At 50.9% G+C, this 19,823-nt stretch overlaps 1 protein-coding gene across 7 annotated transcripts in view; it reads right to left on the reverse strand.

The window, feature by feature from the left end:
- Window positions 1–3,932: 3,932 nt before the first annotated feature.
- The window catches only part of MMP24 (matrix metallopeptidase 24), a 114,583-nt gene continuing 98,692 nt past the window's right edge, over window positions 3,933–19,823 (reverse strand). For 6 of the 7 annotated variants that reach the window (XM_075901451.1, XM_075901449.1, XM_075901450.1 and 3 more), the window contains 3 exons: window positions 19,035–19,173; window positions 7,886–8,152; window positions 3,933–5,068 (listed from right to left, as the gene is read on the reverse strand). In XM_075901451.1, the coding sequence (XP_075757566.1) occupies window positions 4,731–5,068; window positions 7,886–8,152; window positions 19,035–19,173 (744 nt within the window). In that variant the 3' untranslated portion in view covers window positions 3,933–4,730. The remainder of the gene's footprint in view (window positions 5,069–7,885; window positions 8,153–19,034; window positions 19,174–19,823) is intronic. The other variant, XM_075901454.1, reaches the window with a different exon arrangement.

Genomic DNA, 19,823 nt, shown 5'->3' on the forward strand with positions numbered 1-19,823 from the left:
GCGCTGCCTTGGTCTTGAATGGGCTTCTCTGCACAAGGCTAAATGACATCTGCAATGTGAACATGCCGCCGTTGTTTTCGGACAGTTATTTAACATTGCTTGGATACCAGCATGGAAAACCAGTGTAATTATAGAACACTAGGACTGGAAGGGACCTCGAGAAGTCATCGAGTCCAGTCCCCTGCCCTCATGGCAGGGCCAAATACTGTCTAGACCATCCCTGATAGACATTTCTCTAACCTGCTCTTAAATATCTCCACAGATGGGGATTCCACAACCTCCTTGGGCAATTTATTCCAGTGTTCGACTACCCTGACAGTTAGGAACTTTTTCCTAATGTCCAACCTAAACCTCCCTTGCTGTAGTTTAAGCCCATTGCTGCTTGTTCTGTCCTCAGAGGCCAAGATGAACAAGTTTTCTCCCTCCTTGTGACACCCTTTTAGATACCTGAAAACTGCTATTATGTCCCCCCTCAATCTTTTCTTTTCTAAACTAAACAAACCCAATTCTTTCACCCTTCACTCATAGGTCATGTTCTCTAGATCTTTAATCATTCTTGTTGCTCTTCTCTAGATCCTCTCCAGTTTCTTCACATCTTTCTTGAAATGCAATGCCCGGAACTGGACACAATCCTCCAGCTGAGGCCTAACCAGCGCAGAGTAGAGCGGAAGAATGACTTCCTGTGTCTTGCTCACAACACACCTGTTAATGCATCCCAGAATCATGTTTGCTTTTTTTGCAACAGCATCACACTGCTGACTTGTATTCAGCTTGTGGTCCACTATAACCCCTAGATCCCTTTCTGCCATACTCCTTCCTAGACAGTCGCTTCCCATTCTGTATGTGTGAAACTGATTGTTCCTTCCTAAGTGGAGCACTTTGCAATTGCCTTTATTAAACTTCATCCTGTTTACCTCAGTCCATTTCTCCAATTTGTCCAGATCATTTTGAATTATGACCCTATCCTCCAGAGCAGTTGCAACCCCTCCCAGCTTGGTATCATCTGCAAACTTAAGTGTACTTTCTATGCCAATATCTAAATCGTTGATGAAGATATTGAACAGAGCAGGTCCCAAAACAGACCCCTGCAGAACCCCACTAGTTATACCTTTCTAGCAGGATTGTGAACCATTAATAACTACTCTCTGAGTACGGTTATCCAGCCAGTTATGCACCCACCTTATAGTAGCCCCATCTAAGTTGTATTTGTCTAGTTTATTGATAAGAATATCATGTGAGACCCTATCAAACGCCTTACTAAAGTCTAGGTATACCACATCCACCGCTTCTCCCTTATCCACAAGACTCGTTATCCTATCAAAGAAAGCTATGAGGTTGATCTGACATGATGGCTGTGTCTACATTGGCCAGATTTCTTACCAGCTGTCTAAACTGGCCGCGAGTTCTTGTGCAAGAACACTGACGATCTAATGTAAGATCGTCGGTGTTCTTGCGCAAGAACTCTGACGCTCCTGCTCAGGGAAAAAGCCCTCTTGCGCAAGTGTTCTTGCCGCAAGAGGGCAGTGTAGACAGGGACAGGAATTTCTTGCGCAAGAAAGTCCCGATGGGGAAAACGGCCGCCAGAGCTTTCTTGTGCAAGAGAGCATCTACACTGACACTGGATGCTCTTGCGCAAAAGCACGGCTTTTGCGCAAAGGCACATGCCAGTGTAGATGCTCTCTTGCGCAAATACTTTAACGCAAGAACTCTTGCGTTAAAAGTATTTGCACAAGAGAGCGCAAGTCTAGACGCAGCCGATTTGTTCTTTACAAATCCATGCTGGCTGTTCCTTATCACCTTGCCACCTTCAAAGTCTTTACAGATGATTTCCTTAATTACTTGCTCCATTATCTTCCCTGGCGCAGAAGTTAAACTAACTGGTCTGTAGTTTCCTGGGTTATTCTTCTTTCCCTTTTTATAGATGGGAACTATATTTACCCTTTCCCTGTCTTTTGGAATCTCTCCTGTCTCCCATGATTTTCCAAAGATGATAGCTAGAGGCTCAGATACCTCCTCCATCAGCTCCTTGAGTATTCTAGGATGCATTTCATCAGGCCCTGGTGCCTTGCAGGCATCTAACTTTTCTAGGTGATTTTTAACTTTGTTCTTTTTTATTTTATCTTCTAACCTACCCCCTTCCCACTAGCATTCACTATGTTAGGCATTCCTTCAGACTTCTCGGTGAATACCGAAACAAAGAAGTCATTAAGCATCTCTGCCATATCCAAGTTTCCTGTTACTGTTTCTCCGTCCTCACTGACCAGTGGGCCTACCCTCTCCTTGGTCTTCCTCTTGCTTCTAATGTATTTATAAAAAGTTTTCTTGCTTCCCTTTATTCCCAGAGCTAGTTTGAGCTCACTCTGTGCCTTTGCCTTTCTAATCTTGTCCCTGCATTCCTGTGTTGTTTGCCTATATTCATCCTTTGTAATTTATCCTACTTTCCATTTTTTATATGACTCCTTTTTTATTTTTAGAGCATGCAAGATCTCGTGGTTAAGCCAAGGCGCAGCGGAATAGCTTGCTTTTGGGCCCTTAACAGCTCTCCTCAGTTGTTTTTTCCCCTCAGTCTTGATTCCCATGGGACCTTTCCTATCAGCTCTCTGAGCTTACCAAAATCCGTCTTCCCGAAATCTATTATCTCTATTTTGCTGTTCTCCCTTCTACCCTCCCTTAGAATTGTGAATTCTATGATTTCATGATCACTTTCACCCAAGCTGCCTTCCACTTTCAAATTCTCAATCAGTTCCTCCCTATTTGTTAGGATGAAGTCTAGAGCAGCTTCCCCCCGGTAGCTTTTTCAACCTTCTGAAATAAAAAGTTGTCTCGAATGCAGTCCAAGAACTTACTGGATAGTCTGTGCCCTGCTGTGTTATTTTCCCAACATATATCTGGATAGTTCAAGTCCCCCATCACCATCAAATCTTGGGCTTTGGAGGATTTTGTTAGTTGTTTAAAAAAAGCCTCATCCACTTCTTCCACCTGGGTAGGTGGCCTGTAGTAGACTCCTAGCATGACATCACCTTTGTTTTTAACCCCTTTTAGCCTAACCAGAGACTCTCAACATCTCCCAGCTCAGAGATGCAATCTCAAGCATTTGTATTTATGAAAGAGAAGAGCAGACAATGGCAGTATGTGAAGGAGATTTATTGAAGATCACTCCTAAAGTCAGGTATTTAGCCAAACCTTATCTGAGGCTAAGACATCTCAGGTGTGTCTAGACTGGCTAGTTTTTCTGGAAAATCAGCCACTTTTCCGGGAAAACTTTGCCAGCTGTCTACACTGGCTGCTTGAATTTCCGCAAAAGCACTGACTTCCTACTGTAAAAAATCAGTGCTTCTTGCAGAAATACTATTTTGCTCCCGTTCAGGCAAAAGCCAGTGTAGACAGCTCAGATTTGTTTTCTGCAAAAAAGCCCCGATCGTGAAAATGGCGATCAGGGCCTTTTTGCGGAAAAGCGCGTCTAGATTTGCACGGACACTTTTCCGTAAAAAGTGCTTTTGTGGAAAAGCGTCCGTGCCAATCTAGACACTCTTTTCCACAAATGCTCTTAACGGAAAACTTCTGTTAAAAGCATTTCCGGAAAATCATGCCAATCTAGACGCAGCCCTCCAGACTTATGCTAGTCACCCTGTGAGAACAAGCTCTCCCACTAGATTTTGGCATTCCCCCTTTTTGTCTTGGTTCCAGCCAGATACTTGGGTGTGAAGAGGTGAGTGAAAATTAAAAATAATGGTCAAAGCGAGATAATGTTTTCAAGTTTTAGGCACAGCCAGAGTTCTTACTTGACCCAGACTACTTCATTCAACTCTTTGAAAACACTTATTTAGAGAGAAATTGTCATTCTCTTGGAACCTGAGATGCAAATTTCAGCATTTGAGTAGACATGCCACTTCAATCAGTCTCCAGAATTTTGAGAGAAAATACAGGCGAGATCATTAGTTTAGTAACAATTTATTGTTTGTGATTGCTGGGCATTTCAAATAGTGGTAATATGACATTTAAATATTAATTACATGAGAGATTCCGGAAACAAACACAGGTAGGGCTGTGTTAACATTTGGGGGTGTCTTGGTCTCTGTTTTTGTAAACTAATCCAGTTGAGTTGCTGTTAAACTCTCTGGATTAGAGTTGCTTGAACTCAGCCTCCTCAGAATTACCTCCTCGTACACTGTATTAAGTGACAGCATCAATTAATTATGAAGGTACAAAACATCTGACCAGCAGGTATTGGAAAATTGTATCCGGGTAATTCCCTGGTTCTTGTAATAAACTAGGAAGATCTTTCAGAATGATTCAGCATCAGCCTGTCTTCTCCTTATGATACTGAATTGTTCCTATTACACAGATTTAATAATAATTCATTTGAGACAATTGTAAAAAACCTGGTCCATTTAGAGGTGGTTAGCTACACTGGCGAATGCTGGGTTTCACAGAGAGCACGGGGCAGGGCACTGAAGGGTTCTCAAGTCATCTGAAAAACATTTCAAGAAAATTCCTGTTGCAGCCTCTGATGCATACAAAGGGTCCTGTGGAGAATGGCACAGCAAGACAGACACATGACTGAGGCAGGAAGAAGGAAAGAGGCTTCACTCTGCAAAACCACCTCTGTATCTCTGGCTTCGTTCAGTCCCAGAATTTCCACAACTCATAAAAAGTCACTTGCCCGGTTTTGGTGGTGGACTTCTGAACTCATTTTGCCAGCTCTGAGCTGCAATGTGCAGTTGACAGTGTCATACCCATTCTTGGACAGGTCGTTTGTAATAGGTAACATTTTGTTGCACTTCTTTGTTTTTAAACTGGAAAATTGTATATACCAAGACAAGGATACACAGAGATAAAATGCAAGGGATCACGACTGCAATTGCATTTACAGTGCTAGGCACGTCATTGATTGTCACCATAATATCTACATCATCATGGGGGAAGCGTCTCTCTTTGCTTTGTTCAACTTCCTTTTGGTTGCAACCCATCCAGTCTTTGAGGATTGACCTGGGGTAGCCTGGCTCCACACTCAGCCTCTGGTTATCAAACTTCCAGTACTCTTTCCCTTTATAGAAATAGGTGTAAACTAGGAGACAAAAGAGAGAGCACTTAATAGAACCTTCAAAGATTTGAAACTGAACAGGGGTGAGGAGATACTGGAAGCAGTTTTACTTGGTCATCATCTGTCTGGCTGGTAGGAGGTTGTGCGGGCAAGAACTGTCTACATCCCATGGCAAATTTGGAAATCAGGAGGCAATTTCTTGATTGTAGAGGACTGCAGAGCAAATGTTTATGGGAAAACCAAGAAGCTGATTTGCTGTTTATTTGGAATTCTAACCTAAGAATCGGGGGGCAAATGAAGGTCAACTCAAGCACCATAAGCATGGACCAGTTTGTCCTGATTTGCTCTGGTTTGGGGAGTGATTTGGTTGCATGTTTAGAATAGTTAGTTTCATAGACACAGTTCCGAGTAGGCAGTGAGGGAGCCCACCCTGGATGGGAGCCAGGCTTTGCAGCAAATCTTTTCAAACCCCTGCCTGTCAGATAATGCATGCAGGAGCTCAGCTTTGCTGCTGAAAGGCTGGTGCCTTCAGCTGCTCCTTGGCTGAATGAGCTCTCACTAGCTAGATGTTTCCCACCCCCCTTTTCTTAAGTCTGTGGGGGAGCTAGTTCCCCTCTTCTGCTTTGTAAGGGCTTGGAGAGCATTTCTGACATCACAAGAGAAATCCACAGCAGCAGGGGGCACTGTCCTGGGCAGAGGGTAGGGTTAGGCTGCTCTTTCCCAGTTGCCTGGCAAAGAGCTGGAGGATGCAGGAGAAAACCAATGGGAAGACAGACAAGCAGTAGATGCGACCAAGGCTGGAGAATAAATATTGATCATAGGGGCCTGTGGAGTGGGCACTGGGCAAATGCAGCGAGAGAATCCCAAGTTAGTCATGGAAAGGGGGCAGGCAAATGGGCTAGATTCACAGATGCACTGCCTGCCCCCTGCAGTGCCTGAATTCCAGAATCAGGCCACCGTGAGATTCACAAAACCCTTGCTCAGCTGTAGCCAAATCCTGTAGACACCTAAACTCGCTCAGCACTTACATTTTTACCGTAAAAGTTGCTTAGATGCTGAAGCTTGTGCCTCTGAGGAAGGGCACTCTAGTCCATATCGGGCAGCAGGAGCACTCCACGAAGCCTTCACTTAGCCGGCCTGGCAGGCCCAAGCCCCTATATTGGCCCAAAGCTCAGCTGCCAAAGGGGGCCTTACAGGCAAACTTACATAAGACTAGGGGAGGGGGCCCCTCATAACTGGTGTGAAGCGCTCCACGCCTGCCTGATTGCAGGGAAGAAGGGATCTGCCCCTCTCACTCCGGGGGGGCTCGTCTATATTGGCCCCTTTTCCGGAAGGGGCATGTTAATTTCAGCGATCGTAATAGGGAAATCCGCGGGGGATTTAAATATCCCCCGCGGCATTTAAATAAAAATGTCCACCGCTTTTTTCCGGCTTTTCTAAAAGCCGGAAAAGAGCGTCTACACTGGCCCCGATCCTCCGGAAAAAGCGCCCTTTTCCGGAGGATCTTATTCCTACTTCAAAGCAGGAATAAGATCCTCCGGAAAAGGGCGCTTTTTCCGGAGGATCGGGGCCAGTGTAGACGCTCTTTTCCGGCTTTTCTAAAGGCCGGAAAAAAGCGGCGGACATTTTTATTTAAATGCCGCGGGGGATATTTAAATCCCCCGCGGATTTCCCTATTACGATCGCTGAAATTAACATGCCCCTTCCAGAAAAGGGGCCAATGTAGACGTAGCCCAGTGGTCTAGCACTCAGGCTTGGGGTTATTTGAGGGGGAGGAGGGAGGAACTCCCTCAGGCTTGCTAATTGAAGCTGTGCCACTGTGCATATGTAATTTAAAAATGTCATTAGAGCAAGGAGATGGGATCCTGCTATTCCCCCTCCCCAGGAGGGTTCCCCCACCAATCTTGCGCTCGCACCCAATGATTCCCTCATTAGCCAATAGTGGAAGAGCTTAAACGAGATCCGGAGGGAATCCCCCACATTAGAATGGGCCACAGCTTGAAGGGGTGGCAGTTTCTAGTCTCATCTCCTCAGGAAGAGGGGACACGAGCCATGGGCCCCTCACTCCCAACAGGAGAGCCCTAATTGAGGCTAGAGACCTTCCTCCCTCTGCCCCGCCTGCTAACACAGCACAGGCACCATGCCCTGAAGGTGGTTGCAACTGAGAGCCCTGAGCAGAGGGAGGAGCTTAGCACCCCCGTGGACATGGTACCTACCGCCCAGTGGCTCATGTAGGCAAGTGCCCGAATCCTATTCTGAGATGCCTGTTTCTCCTCGCTCAGGCTGTGTCTAGACGGGCAAGTTTTTCCTCAAAAATCAGCTGCTTCTGCGGAAAAACTTGCCAGCTGTCTACACTGGCGGCTTGGATTTCTGTAAGAACACTGACAATCTCATGTAAGAAATCAGAGCTTCTTGCGGAAATGCCATGCTGCTCCCGTTCGGGCAAAAGTCCTTTTGCACAAGAGGGCAAGTGTAGACAGCTCAGATTTGTTTTGCGCAAAAAAGCCCTGATCGCGAAAATGGCTATCGGGGCTTTTTTGTGGAAACGCGCGGCTAGACGCGCTTTTCCGCAAATGCTTTTAAAAGTAGCCTCAGTGCATGGGGCTCAGGCGCCTGTAAGAGCCTTCGTGAAGCCCAGTAGTTTGCGAGGCACCTAGAAGTTCAGCGTGGTGCTTCTCAGCACGGCTCTGTGAATTCCGTCCTTAGAGACCAGCCTCTGGTGGGCGCAGTATTGTGAGCTCTGGGGCCTACATCCCAGTGCAGTAAACTCTGAAAGAAATGGCACCCATGGGAGGGCCCCGTATTAGTCTGACAAACGCGTGCAATGATGGGTATACGTACAGCCTTCTTTGCTGAGAAAAGCTCCTTGTGGGGCCTGTGGGATTCCCTTCCACACAGTAATGGGCTTTGGGTAGCCTGGGTCGGTCGCTCGCTTGTCCTCGTTAAAGCGCCAGTACCTGTCTCCTTTGAAGAAATAGGTTTTGCCTACTGGCTCCCATCGCAAAGCCGTGTCGATGCCTTCCCGGGGGAGACAGCTGCCCAGCTCCACCAGGCCGTGCGGGTACCCTGGCTCCGCTGTCACTTCCTTAAAAACCCAGTATTTGTCTCCTGGGGAGAAGGGAAAAGCAACAGGTACATTTACTGAGACCCTTTGGGTCTGACATGGCTTCAAGGCCTGGGCCTGAACTTCGGGTTAGTCACAAAACCGGGGCTGGCCTTAAGACAAGTCATGTGCCAGGCTGATTACAGCAGTGTTCCCAAACTGTGGTCCATGGACCTGCGGTGGCCCAGGAGCATTTGTGGCTGCAGACAGCAGGTTGGATATCTTGTCTAGCTCGCTGCCTTGTTTCCAGCTGAGAGAAACAGAGGCAAAGGAACCAAGACGGATGAAGAGCAAAAGGCAACTGAAAAAGGGACAGGAGGATGCTGAATAACTGATGTCACGAGTAGGGATGTAAAAACCTGTTTAATTAGTTAACGAAGCACAGTAAAACCTGTGTTATCCAGCATGCTCGGGGATTAGGACAGTCTGGTGATCTAAAAAGTCCGGTTATCTGAGGGCCCCCATTAACCTAGGAAAAAACAAACCCAATGGACAATAACAGTAGCACCCAAGTTCTTTATACTGGTAGTTCTGTAGTGTCAGGCAGTTGGTCTCACATTTCTATTCTGAGTTATAGATGATTGGTACGTCTTAAATAAAAAAACCTGTTAAGCCAATCGTAGTAAACCAAGCCCGGCCTGTGCGCCTGAAGGTGGGACAGTCTTGTGGCTGGGGGCACTGCTGGTTATCAAGGTTTTCTGGTTACTAGAGTGCCAGATAACAAAGGTGTCACTGTAAATGGGGCAGGGAGGCTGCTCCAGCCTGACTGGGCTGGAGTGGGCACCTCCCCCGCCCATTATGGAAGGCCCCTGGAGCAGCACTAGTCATCGTCAGGGCTGTCAAGTAAGTGGAGGTAATGCAACGAATTAATCCTGATTACTCAGTTTTACGCACTGCTAAGCCACAGCATACCCAGCAACATTGATGAACTAGTTGGGTTGTTTCTCCACGACAGCCTGGAAGACAAAGTGTTCAGTGCGCCCTTGCTAGTTTTAGCAATATTTGATCTGTAAAAATGCTCACCATAGACCTAGTGCAAGCTGAATTGTGACCGTGCGCCTTATGCAAACAGATGTTTTGTTACAGGACGGCATTCAAACCCAAACAATAGCAAACTTGAGCGCCCGAAAGTCCTACGTCTTATTCAAACAAGCACTACGGCAAACAAGTTGCTTTCCATCTGCAGGAGCTAAAGCTGCCTGCTTTGTATGGCCAATGGCACCCGACCGTGGGCACGCTCGTTCGCATGGCCGGGTGGAACAGGTATTTCCAGGTCTGCTGCTGGATTGGGAACGGGGCCCCAGCGATAAACACGAGCCCGGAGTGTCCAGCCACTGCCACAGCGATGGGGACGGTCAGCACCCCAGGCCCTTTAACTCATTGCTGAAGCGCCCACTCCATGCACTCCAGTAGGTGTAGGGAGCTGCCTAACCCCTGCTTCACCCCTTCCGCCCAAGGCCCTGCCCTTCCAGGGACGTGGGGCAGGCGTGGGCCCAGTGAGGCATCTGGCCCCACTGGGTATTACATGCCACATATGCTAAACAGCTGTATGGGCCGGCATGTGCTGGCCACCATGCCAAGGCCATGCTGAAGCGCTGGTAAAGTAATAACGAAATTTATGATTCAACACCACCGGGCGGAACGGTGTGGCGCCTACTCTGGCTCCTACGCGCTGATGTGCTAGCACTCGCCTGACAGAACCTGAACTAGCACAAAAGACACTCGGCCTGCTGCTGGCGGCATCGGCCGCAGGTGCGGCAATGAGCATGCCTTGGGCTACGTGGCTTTGGCTTGGACTCAAACAGACGCCATTAGCAGCATGACGCTGAGTCCTCCAGAATAGCGGCTTCTCCATGAGCAAAACCAATTGAGTCAACAAATAGAGTTAAAAAAGCCCTGCTGTGCCCGACTGCTACAGCCCAGACAGACGCACGTTGGCCACCGTGCCAAGGAGCGAGTGCAGCCGAGGCTATACAGCACGGGTTCCCCAACTGGGGGGCATGAAGAAATTCCTGGGGGGGGGGAACAAGGTGACCCCCCCCATATCCCCTTGCTATTTTTGTTTTCCAGCCCTGGTCAGTTCTTTTGCTCAACCAGTTGTTGCGTGCCCCCCCCCCCCCCCCGGAGGGGGGTGGGTGTTGAGGGTGTCTCAAAAAGGGGAAGTGCTGCCGGAACGTTTGGGCCCCACTGCTATACAGACTTGTGTAGCCAGAGGAGGGAAAAGAGCAGGGTTTAAACCAATTACTCAGGGCTGGTCTATGCGAGATAAAGCCGCTTATATTGATCTAAGTATTACACAGCAGCCCTGTGCCACTGATGTAGGCGTCCTCCGGCACCGATACAATAACGTCCCCTCCCAGAGTGGCAGAACCTGCCTACAGTGGCTGTGGAAGCTCCATCCCGGGTGCTGTTTGAGAGGTTGGACGGACAGACAGACAGCCAGCAGGGATGGTTGCGCGACGGTGCGGGAGCCTGCCATGAGGGCAGGGGACTCTGACCCTGCCAGTCCTAGTGGTCTAGGATGCTATGACGATATAAGGGTTATGCCAGTGTAGCTGGGGTGACACAGTGTGGCTGCGTCTAGATTGTCATGATTTTGCGGAAATACTGTTAAAGTTTTGCCGTTAAAAGTATTTCCGCAAAAGCGCGTCTACATTGGCACGGATGTGTTTGTGCAAAAGCATCCGTGGCCAGTCTCGACGCGCTTTTACGCAAGAAAGCCATTTTAGCCATCGGGGCTTTTTTGCGCAAAACAATTCTTCCCTGTCTACACTGGCCCTGTTGCGCAAGAGGGCTTTTCCCCGCGTGGGAGCGTGAAAGTATTTGCACAAGACGCACTGATTTTGTACATTACAACGTCAGTGTTCTTGCACAAATTCAAGCGGCCAGTGTAGACAGCTGGCAAAATCTTGCCAGTCTAGCTGCACCCTGTCTGTTCAAACAGCAGCTGGCATGTCAATTTCCTGGCAGGGGAGGTGTGACAGTGCAAGGCTGCCTGACTCCCTACAGGGAATATGCAGTTGGGCAAAAGGCCCCAGCAGCTTCCCTTGGGAAACACGGGGCAGGGCAGCCCTCCACGAGCCTGTGAGCCCAGGGCAGTGAGTTACATGGGCCTGTGGAGCGCAGGCAACAGGAACATTCTGGCTCCAGGGGCCCAGCTCCACTAATGTCTGTGGCTGGGTCTCTCCCCAGGCCCTGCCTGCTACCTCCACATGCTTCCCCAGAGTAGCTTCCGGCCTTCCCTGCTGCCCTGGTCATGCCCAGCAGCGCTCCGGCAGGCTTCCTGCCCACGCTTGCTCCATGCTGCTCCTTGACGCATCCAGCAAGTATCCACTGGCTAAAAGGGAAATGGGAGCTCCTTCCCCACCCTCCATCCCAAGATTGGCCTCAGAGATGGTGGGGGGTGGGGCAGAGGACCATCTGGCTGCCCCCACTTTGTGCTTCGCACTGGAGCATGTATCCCGCATGTTCCTCTGGCCCCGGCTTGTCTCTGCACGCCTCTCCTGTCCCGAATGCTGACGCCACAGGGCGCATTGGCCAGAAGCCTTGGCCAATAGGAACTGCAGGAGCTGCACTAGAGGGGTGTGCCAGACACTTTCAGGAGCCAAGTGCAGTGAGCACCATCCTCTGGCTCCCTTCTACACCCAAACTCCCTCCCTGAGCCTTAAGCAGGTTGGGGGGGGGGGCTGACGGCACGTCAGGGACCTCCCCCACCCCATGACCTTGCCCCCCCGTCCGCAGCCAAATGGGATTCTCCACCAGCCAGTAGAGTAAAAATGGGTTTAGTGCTTCACCAGCGTGGCTTTGATGCAGGCATCGGATGGGCCAACAGGCCTAGTTCCCTTGGGGGAGGGGTTCACAGGCCCCTGAGCCCCCTGTACTGGTTTTTAGTCTCCTTCCTCCATGATTCCCCATACTCTGACTGCCCAGCTCCCAGGCCCTGACCCCCAGCCAGGCGGCCGGCTCCGCCTCCCTTCCTTTCTCTCCCTCTCTGGGAAGAGCCTTGTTAACGGCTCAGGCTGGGACTAGGTGTCTGAGCCAACCTGCATGTGGGTGAGTCAGTGGGAATCGCCCCTGACAGTGCAGCCAGGTGGGGCCACCGGGTTACAGAGCAGACAGCCCCCCCGCCCACGTCACAGCGGCGAGGGGGACTTGGACCCATTCTGGACACCACTAAAAATTAGACAACCCTGTCCCTGTGAGGCTGCCAGCAGAGCTGAAACACCAGCCCCTCATGGGTGGGTGGAACACGCCTGGGGAGGCCAAGGGGCAATGTGGCCATGCAGCCCCACATCCGTCTGCAGAGCAGAATTACCAGTGTCTGCCCAGGCAGCACGTCGGTGGAAGCAGGTTCACCGGAGCCGTTAGCGTGACCCTTTGGTTCTAAACGGGAATGAACTGCTACTGCCCACAGCCCTGCAGGCAGGGGGCATAGGAAGCCGCCCAGCAGGTGCTGTGGGCATCCATTAGCTCAAGCTAGATTCAGAATGGGACTTTGGCACCTACCTGCCACATTAGACCCCCGCCCTTCCCCCAATCCCTGTCGGCTGGTGCAACTATCTGTAGGCTCCTCCATTTCTACTGCCAAGGTCTCCCAGACAGCCTGGTCCTGGTGCTGGGAATGCAGCCTGCTGGCTCCCTCTAGGCACTGGGATGCCTACGCTCCAGTGCGAAGCAGAAAGTGGGGGCAGACAGGTGGTCCTCTGCCCCCCACCCCCATCTCTGGGGCCAATCTAGGGTGCAGACTTGGAGCGGAGGGTGGGGAAGGAGCTCCCATGTCCTTTTTAGCCAGCGGTTAGGGCACGTCCCCGGAGGTGTGGGCGACCCCCACTTCCAGTTCCCCTTCTGTCTGAGCGGGAAGAATGGATCAGGAAAGGGAGGTGCTGAGACGCAGCCCCTAGCCCCACCTAGGGCTTTGATCTGGCCCGTGAGCTGCACAAGCCTTTCCACAGGACCACGCGAGCCCTTTACATAGACGCAGTCGCAAGGGCTCGCGTTCTCCCCGGCAAGAGCCTAGCAGCGAGGCTGGGCACAGCGAGCCCTTTAAACAGCAGGAATTGAAAGGGCTGGCAGCTCCTGGCTCCGGCTAACGTGATGCCTGGGAGCAGCACAGGAGGCGCAAGCCCTTTCAAATTCTGCTATTTAAAGGCTCTGCCCCCTGTTCTAGACCCCGCCCCTTCTGACCGAGGCCCTGCTCCTTCCGGGCGGCCTATGACCACTTCAAAATGTTTGAAGTGGCATCCGCTCAAAACTGATTGCGCACCCTGCCCTATGCACTGGCCTGGGAGATCTTCTGATGTGCAGCCTTGACATGGGTCCTCTTTGGATTAAGCAAGGATCCCTAAGAGCAGGAGGGCTGGACTCTGAGTCTGCCACTTCTGGGGATGTGCTCTGAGCACCAGGGGGCAGAATCATTCGTTTGCTTGCGCTCGCATTATGTAATCGCAGCACTACACTTCCTGGAGATTCCTGAAATGTTTGGCCACGCGCGCCCACTGAGTCCGCCCTCTGTAGCGCTCACTATATAAAAAGGCTGCTGCAAAGATAATGCAGCACTATTGGTCAGGCTCCGTTACAACAGCCATGAATGTCATTGAAAAGGCCACACTCCCCCAGGTAAGAAGGAAGCCAGTTATTTTTACATCTGGGGTCCACATAAGAGCTAAATATAATGCTCTTGGTTCTGCAGAATGGGACCAAAAATATTAAATGATCTAGATTTATCTCTCGTCCATTTATCTCTTGTTCCCTCCCCTTCCTGTCCCGTTGCGAACCAACGATTCCTTTTCAAGCGCTTGTATCGAAACTTAGTCATCCAATTAGGAAACACAAAACAATATCGTGTGACTTGCGTGACCAATGATTTGTAATAAATAAGGGTATGTCTACACTACAACGTTAATTCGAATTAACTTAGTTCGAATTCGTTAATTCGAACTAAGCTAATTCGAACTAACGGATCCAGACTAAAAAAAATAGTTCGAATTAGCGTTTTGCTAATTCGAACTAGCATGTCCACATTAAGTGGACCCTGAAGCGGGGTTAAGGATGGCCGGAAGCAGTGCCGGCAGGGCATCAGAGGAGGACTTAGAGCGTGGAGATGCTGTCTCAGGCTAGCCGAGGGCTGTGCTTAAAGGGTCCCGACCCCCACCCCGGACAGACAGTTCTCAGGGGTGCCCCGCTTGCAAAGCAGTCCTGGCTTGGATTGCCCGGAGTGCCCACACTTGGTACATCACACCACTCAGCCATCAGCCCAGCTGCACTTGCCGCAGACTACCATCTGGGGAGAGGGGGCAATTGGGGGCCTGCAGGAGAGCTTCCACCCCCAGAAGCCTGCAGAGCCAGCCCAGTCCTCCCCATTGGGGGCTCGTGCCCCATTCCTCCCTCACCTCCTTCCACTTACCCTTCCCTAGCCCCTCTTCTTGATGTACAAAATAAAGATAACGTTTCTTCCAAAATGGAATCTGTCTTTATTGAACAAAACTGGGGGAGACTGGGAAAAGGAGGTGGGAGAGGGGAAGAGAGAGGCTGGGAGAGGGGAGGGCAACTACAATGATGAGGGGTTGGGAACAGGTCCCATATGAAGAGAGGCTAAAGAGACTGGGACTTTTCAGCTTAGAGAAGAGGAGACGGAGGGGGAACAGGATAGAGGTCTCTAAAAGCAGGACTTGGGTGGAGAGGGTGCATACAGAAAATGTCTTCCTTAGTTCCCATAAAGAAGGACTAGAGGACACCAAAGGAAAGGAATGGGTAGCAGGCTTCAAACTAGTAACAGAAAGTTGCTCTTCACAAAGCAAAGAGTCACCTATGGAACTCCTTGCTGCAGGAGGCTGTGAAGGCTAGAACTAGAACAGAGTTTAAAGGGAAGTGAGATCAAGTCATGGAGGTTGGGTCAATGGAGTGGTATTAGCCAGGGGGTAGGAGTGGTATCCCTGGCCAAAGTTTGTGGAAGGCTGGAGAGGGATGGCACGAGACAAATGGCTTGGTCACTGTCGTCGGTCCATCCCCTCCAGGGTCCCTAGGGTTGGCCGCTGTCGGCAGACAGGCTACTGGGCTAGATGGACCTTTGGTCTGACCCAGGACGGCCATTGTAAGCTCAGGGCTCAGGGTCGGGGGTCTCAGTGGACCCCCTTGATTCTCTTGCACACCTGCTCCTGGGTGGCCAGGCTGGCAGCTCTCCTGCCCTAGCCGGCTACTTTCCTGTGCCTAGTGCAGAGATTGTGGACGAGGTCCACGATGTCCGCACTAGCCCAGGCGGGTGCCCGACTCTTGCGGTCCCGGGCAAGCTCCCGGGAGCCGCCAGGCTGGTCCCAGGAAGAGGGGGGAGGGCTGGGGGTCATCGGGTGGGTGGCTCGATCCGTGTCAGGTGCAGGGTCTGCTGGCTGGGTGCTGGCAGGCTTGCACCTGGCACGGACACCGTAGCCAGCCTGTGCCCCTTTAAGGGGTCCAGGGCCGGGAGGGGGGCAGACGAGTTTTCCTGGTGTTGGCCAGAGTGGCCACCAGGGAAACCTGGGGAAGGGCTAACCTCCCACTAGTTCGAATTAAGGGGCTACACACCCCTTAATTCGAACTAGCTAGTTCGAACTAGGCTTAATCCTCGTAAAATGAGGTTTTCCTAGTTAGAACTAAGCGCTCCGCTAGTTCGAATTAAGTTCGAACTAGCAGAGCGCTAGTGTAGCGCCTATCAAAGTTAATTCAAACTAACGTCCGTTAGTTCGAATTAACTTTGTAGTGTAGACATACCCTAAGGGATTACATATGTAGTGGCTCAATGTATGGACAGTCCATAAACTGTGATTAACGCACACGTCTGATGTGACACATTTACAGGTAGGGTCATCAAATCCTCTTTTTTTCACAGAAAATTAGTGACACTATAAAGGGAATGAAGGGGTTGGCTAAATAGTTCACGATGAGCAGTCTAACTAGCTAGAGTGACAACGAACCCTAGTCACTGGTTTACATTGTGGCAGCTCCTCCTAAGAAAAATCGCTGATTAAATGAATGCTTAGATTCAAAGAAGATTGAAGTTTTCTTCGCGTCATTGTAACCTCATCTCAGTAAGGAATATGAGCCTGAGTCACTTGAAAAGCACAGGAGTCATCCCTAAGTTCAGGTTCTCATGAATGCCCAGTCGGTAAAACTTGAGTTTTATAGAAAAAATACAATGGTGACATTTTCATGCAAAAGGAGTGAGGGAAACAAGTGCACCTTTGCTCTGTTCAGTAAGTGAAAACTGGGCCCTTAGTGTTGTCTCAAGCATTACAATCGTAGACTTGTCGAATCGTCCCCTCCCAGACGTGCCAAAAAGCGCTTGTAAGCGTCCAAGGGAGGTGCCAGAATTCCATTGCACAAGGGAATCCTGCAGTGACCAAGCTGGGACTGAATAGTCATGTCAGTCTCATGTCCCTCCAATTCGCCCTGCCCTCAGTTCCGTGGTTCCCACCTGCCCTGCACACCATCACTTAATCGCCTAAGTCATTGATTTCATGACTGCAGTGGTGTTAGTGCCTGGGGGTGAGATCCACAAAGCGGCTAAGTTCTAGGCACCCAGGACCTACGGTCCTGTAGGAAGTGAGGAATTCTCCAAAGGCAGCATGCTGAGCCATTTAAGCTAGATGCCGAAAAGAAGAGTGGTCTCAGCCCTGTTCGTCTAGGAATAACGTGGGAATTTTCATGGTATTTTTATGAGGCCTGTGTATGCCTCAGTTTCCCTCTAGGCTTTGTGTTTCCATGCACTCAACGTGAAGGGAAGGCACAGAATGTTTGGCTCGTATTAGCACACTGACTAGAACCTATGTGTGTGGCTGGTGGATCCCATGAAGATCCCGGAAAGCCTACCAGCAGGGCATTCACACCTAGCTGGTGACCAAGAGGAGGCCATTTCCCCCCTGCCTCTCTGCCAGGAAGCATGGCCCAGAGCAGGGAAAGACGTCAGGCACTGTGTTCAGAGATGAGCTCTCTCTCTCTCTCTCTCTCTCTCTCTCTCTCACACACACACACACACACACACGGCTCTCCCCTGGGACTGACAAGGCAGGGACTGGGACAAACCTTTGGTCTACACGGGGGTTTTAGGCAGGGATGTGAAAAGACACGCCCCTGTGCAGCACAGTTAAGCCAGTCTAGGTCCCTGTGTAGACAGTGCTAGTCTACTGGCTCTCGGAGAGATAGGTTCCCTGCCCTGAGGAGAGCCCCTCCCTTTGGTGTAAGTACCAGCAACACTGCCGTGCTGCAGCGGGCACCTCTGATGTAGGGAGAGGAAGGAAAATTGGTTCTTACAGAAGCAAGGCCCAAGGGGCCCTGGTGTTGAGCAATCGGAGCCATTGCTTCTCTGTGGTAACCTAACACCTCTCCCAGCCTGCAGGCCAGGAAACTCAAAAGCGGCTTGTTTGAAAAGACTGCCTGGCATTGCAAGGGGTCGGAACTAGCCTCCCACCAGGTCTGAATTGCCTGGATTCACCGCAGGAAGCCACAGAGGTTTCTGGCACCTGATGGCCAGTTGTGAAGGCCACGGGCCTGGCCTGTGGAACTGGATGGACCAGCACCCTTAAAGGGGTCACTCCCACGGGACTAGCTACGTGCTGGGGCACAGACCAGCCCCCCAAAGGTAGATAGGCACCTTTCTCTGGTGAGGAGTCTCAGCCGTCAGGAAGCCAGTGTCCTAGCCACTGTGAGAGACAGACTGTCCCCCACCGAAAGCCAAGCTCCAGATGCTGCTCTGTTGATTTGAACCTGGAAGGCCCGGGGCTTGAACCCACAGTTCGGGGGGGGGGGTCTCGGTGTGAGTCGCTCTCCTGTGGAAGCTGGTCCACTTTGTATCACTCAGGAAACAGCCTCTGGCTCTGTGAGATGCTGCCTCTCTGGCCTCACCCTCAGACCACTCGCCTCCATGTGGGAGGGTCCCTGACAACTGGCTCAAGGCCACGTGCTGATAAGTCTGACCCAAAGTGCAACAGCTTCCAGAAGCAACCGCAAGAAGCCCCCAGCAGGCGAGTGACAGGCCCTGCGGGGAAGTGCGAGGGTTCAAATCCCAGGGAGAGCTCAGGTAGCGTGGGGCTCCCCCCCAGGGCTTTGGGGACACCTCTCCACTGGCCCCTGGATGTCTGCCTCCTGCACCAGGCTTGGTACAAAAGGCAGTGCCGGTGGTACCTCCCACCTCGGCACCTGACTGCTTCTGAACAAGGGGCTTTGCCGAACGAGGGGAGGTCCCTCCCAACATGGCCCTGCTGCCCCCAGCTAGGACTCCAGCCAAGCCCCGCGGCTGCCTGCCTGGCCATGGCCGCTGGGGCTGTCAGGGCTCCGTAGCTGCTGCAGCAGCCATGACCAAGGCTCTACAGCCACTGCTGGCCACCCACTACTGCCTGGCAGCAAGGGCTAGAACTTCCTGTTGCGCCCCCCTCCCTCCTGCCCTGCGGCCCGACCTCCTTATACCTGGACTCGGTGATCCAGGAACACCCGTCGGAGAATGCCTGTTCTAAAAATCCCACCAGGGCGTGGGCATGAGCTCGGGCCCCAAGCAGCTCTGGGCATCAGCACTCAGGCAATTTTGCATATTCCCTGTGGCAGAGACTCAGGCACTGCGGAGACCCCCAACAGCATCAGGCACCAGCTGAGCAGGGATTTGGGGATCTGGAGCCTGCAGCAGCGGTGGGTCCACAAGTGGCTTTATGGATCTAGCCCACAGTGCTCGTGAAAATCCCACTAGAGACCTCGCGCATCTTTAAACCTCTGCCCTTGAGCAATCAGAAGTTCGGGTTCATGAGGAGCCCAGTTCTCTGTCTTTGAGGGTTTCTACACTTCCGACAGATACACTGCTGGCAAGGTGTTCCGCAGGAGGAGATGTTAGAACAGGGATGCAAAATTAGCACTGGAAACATACTCTACCTTTAAAGAACACAAATTTCCCATCGGATCTCTCATAGGCAGCATCGATTTTTGCAGGGAGGCCTTTCCAGAACTGTTCAATCTGCATGGGATATCCCTCCTGCACTCGGTTGTTGCGCAGACGCCAAAACCAGCGATCCTAGGAAAAGAAAAAGGGCTCTTGCCGTGTCTGCACTTTGACACCCTGCTGTCAACCACAAAATCCCACCAGGTGCCGTATGACACACTTGAGCTCTGTTCAGCTGCACTGGTCTTGAGCAGATGTCTGCGTGCCAACCAGTTTGGGATACATTTATAGGAAGGTATGTTCTCTTAGCACTATAACAGGTAGGAACTGGTACTGACCACCACTGTCCTTTCCCAGTGTGCAAGTCCTGGTCTACACTAGCAAAATGCAGGACAATGTAGCACTTTAAAGACTAACCAGATGGTTTATTAGGTGATGAGCTTTCGTGGGCCAGACCCACTTCCTCAGATCAAATAGTGGAAGAAAATAGTCACAACCATATATACCAAAGGATACAATTAAAAAAAAATGAACACATATGACAAGGACAAATCACATTTCAGAACAGGAGGGGAATGCGGGGGGGGGGGGAATTATATTTCTGGATGCACAGGAATATGTGTTCTTGATCTTATAACTCACTTGGTTAGGTCCAATAATGGTATCAGCAGAATGAATCCAGAAATATAATTTATGCTACCATGTGCCGAAAGTGTCCGTCTGCTATGTACATTGGACAAACATCTCAGACACTTCGCCAAAGGATTAATGCCCACAAAACA

The sequence above is a fragment of the Pelodiscus sinensis genome, chromosome 18 (genome assembly GCF_049634645.1).
Source record: "Pelodiscus sinensis isolate JC-2024 chromosome 18, ASM4963464v1, whole genome shotgun sequence".
Classification (NCBI taxonomy): Eukaryota; Metazoa; Chordata; order Testudines; family Trionychidae; genus Pelodiscus; species Pelodiscus sinensis.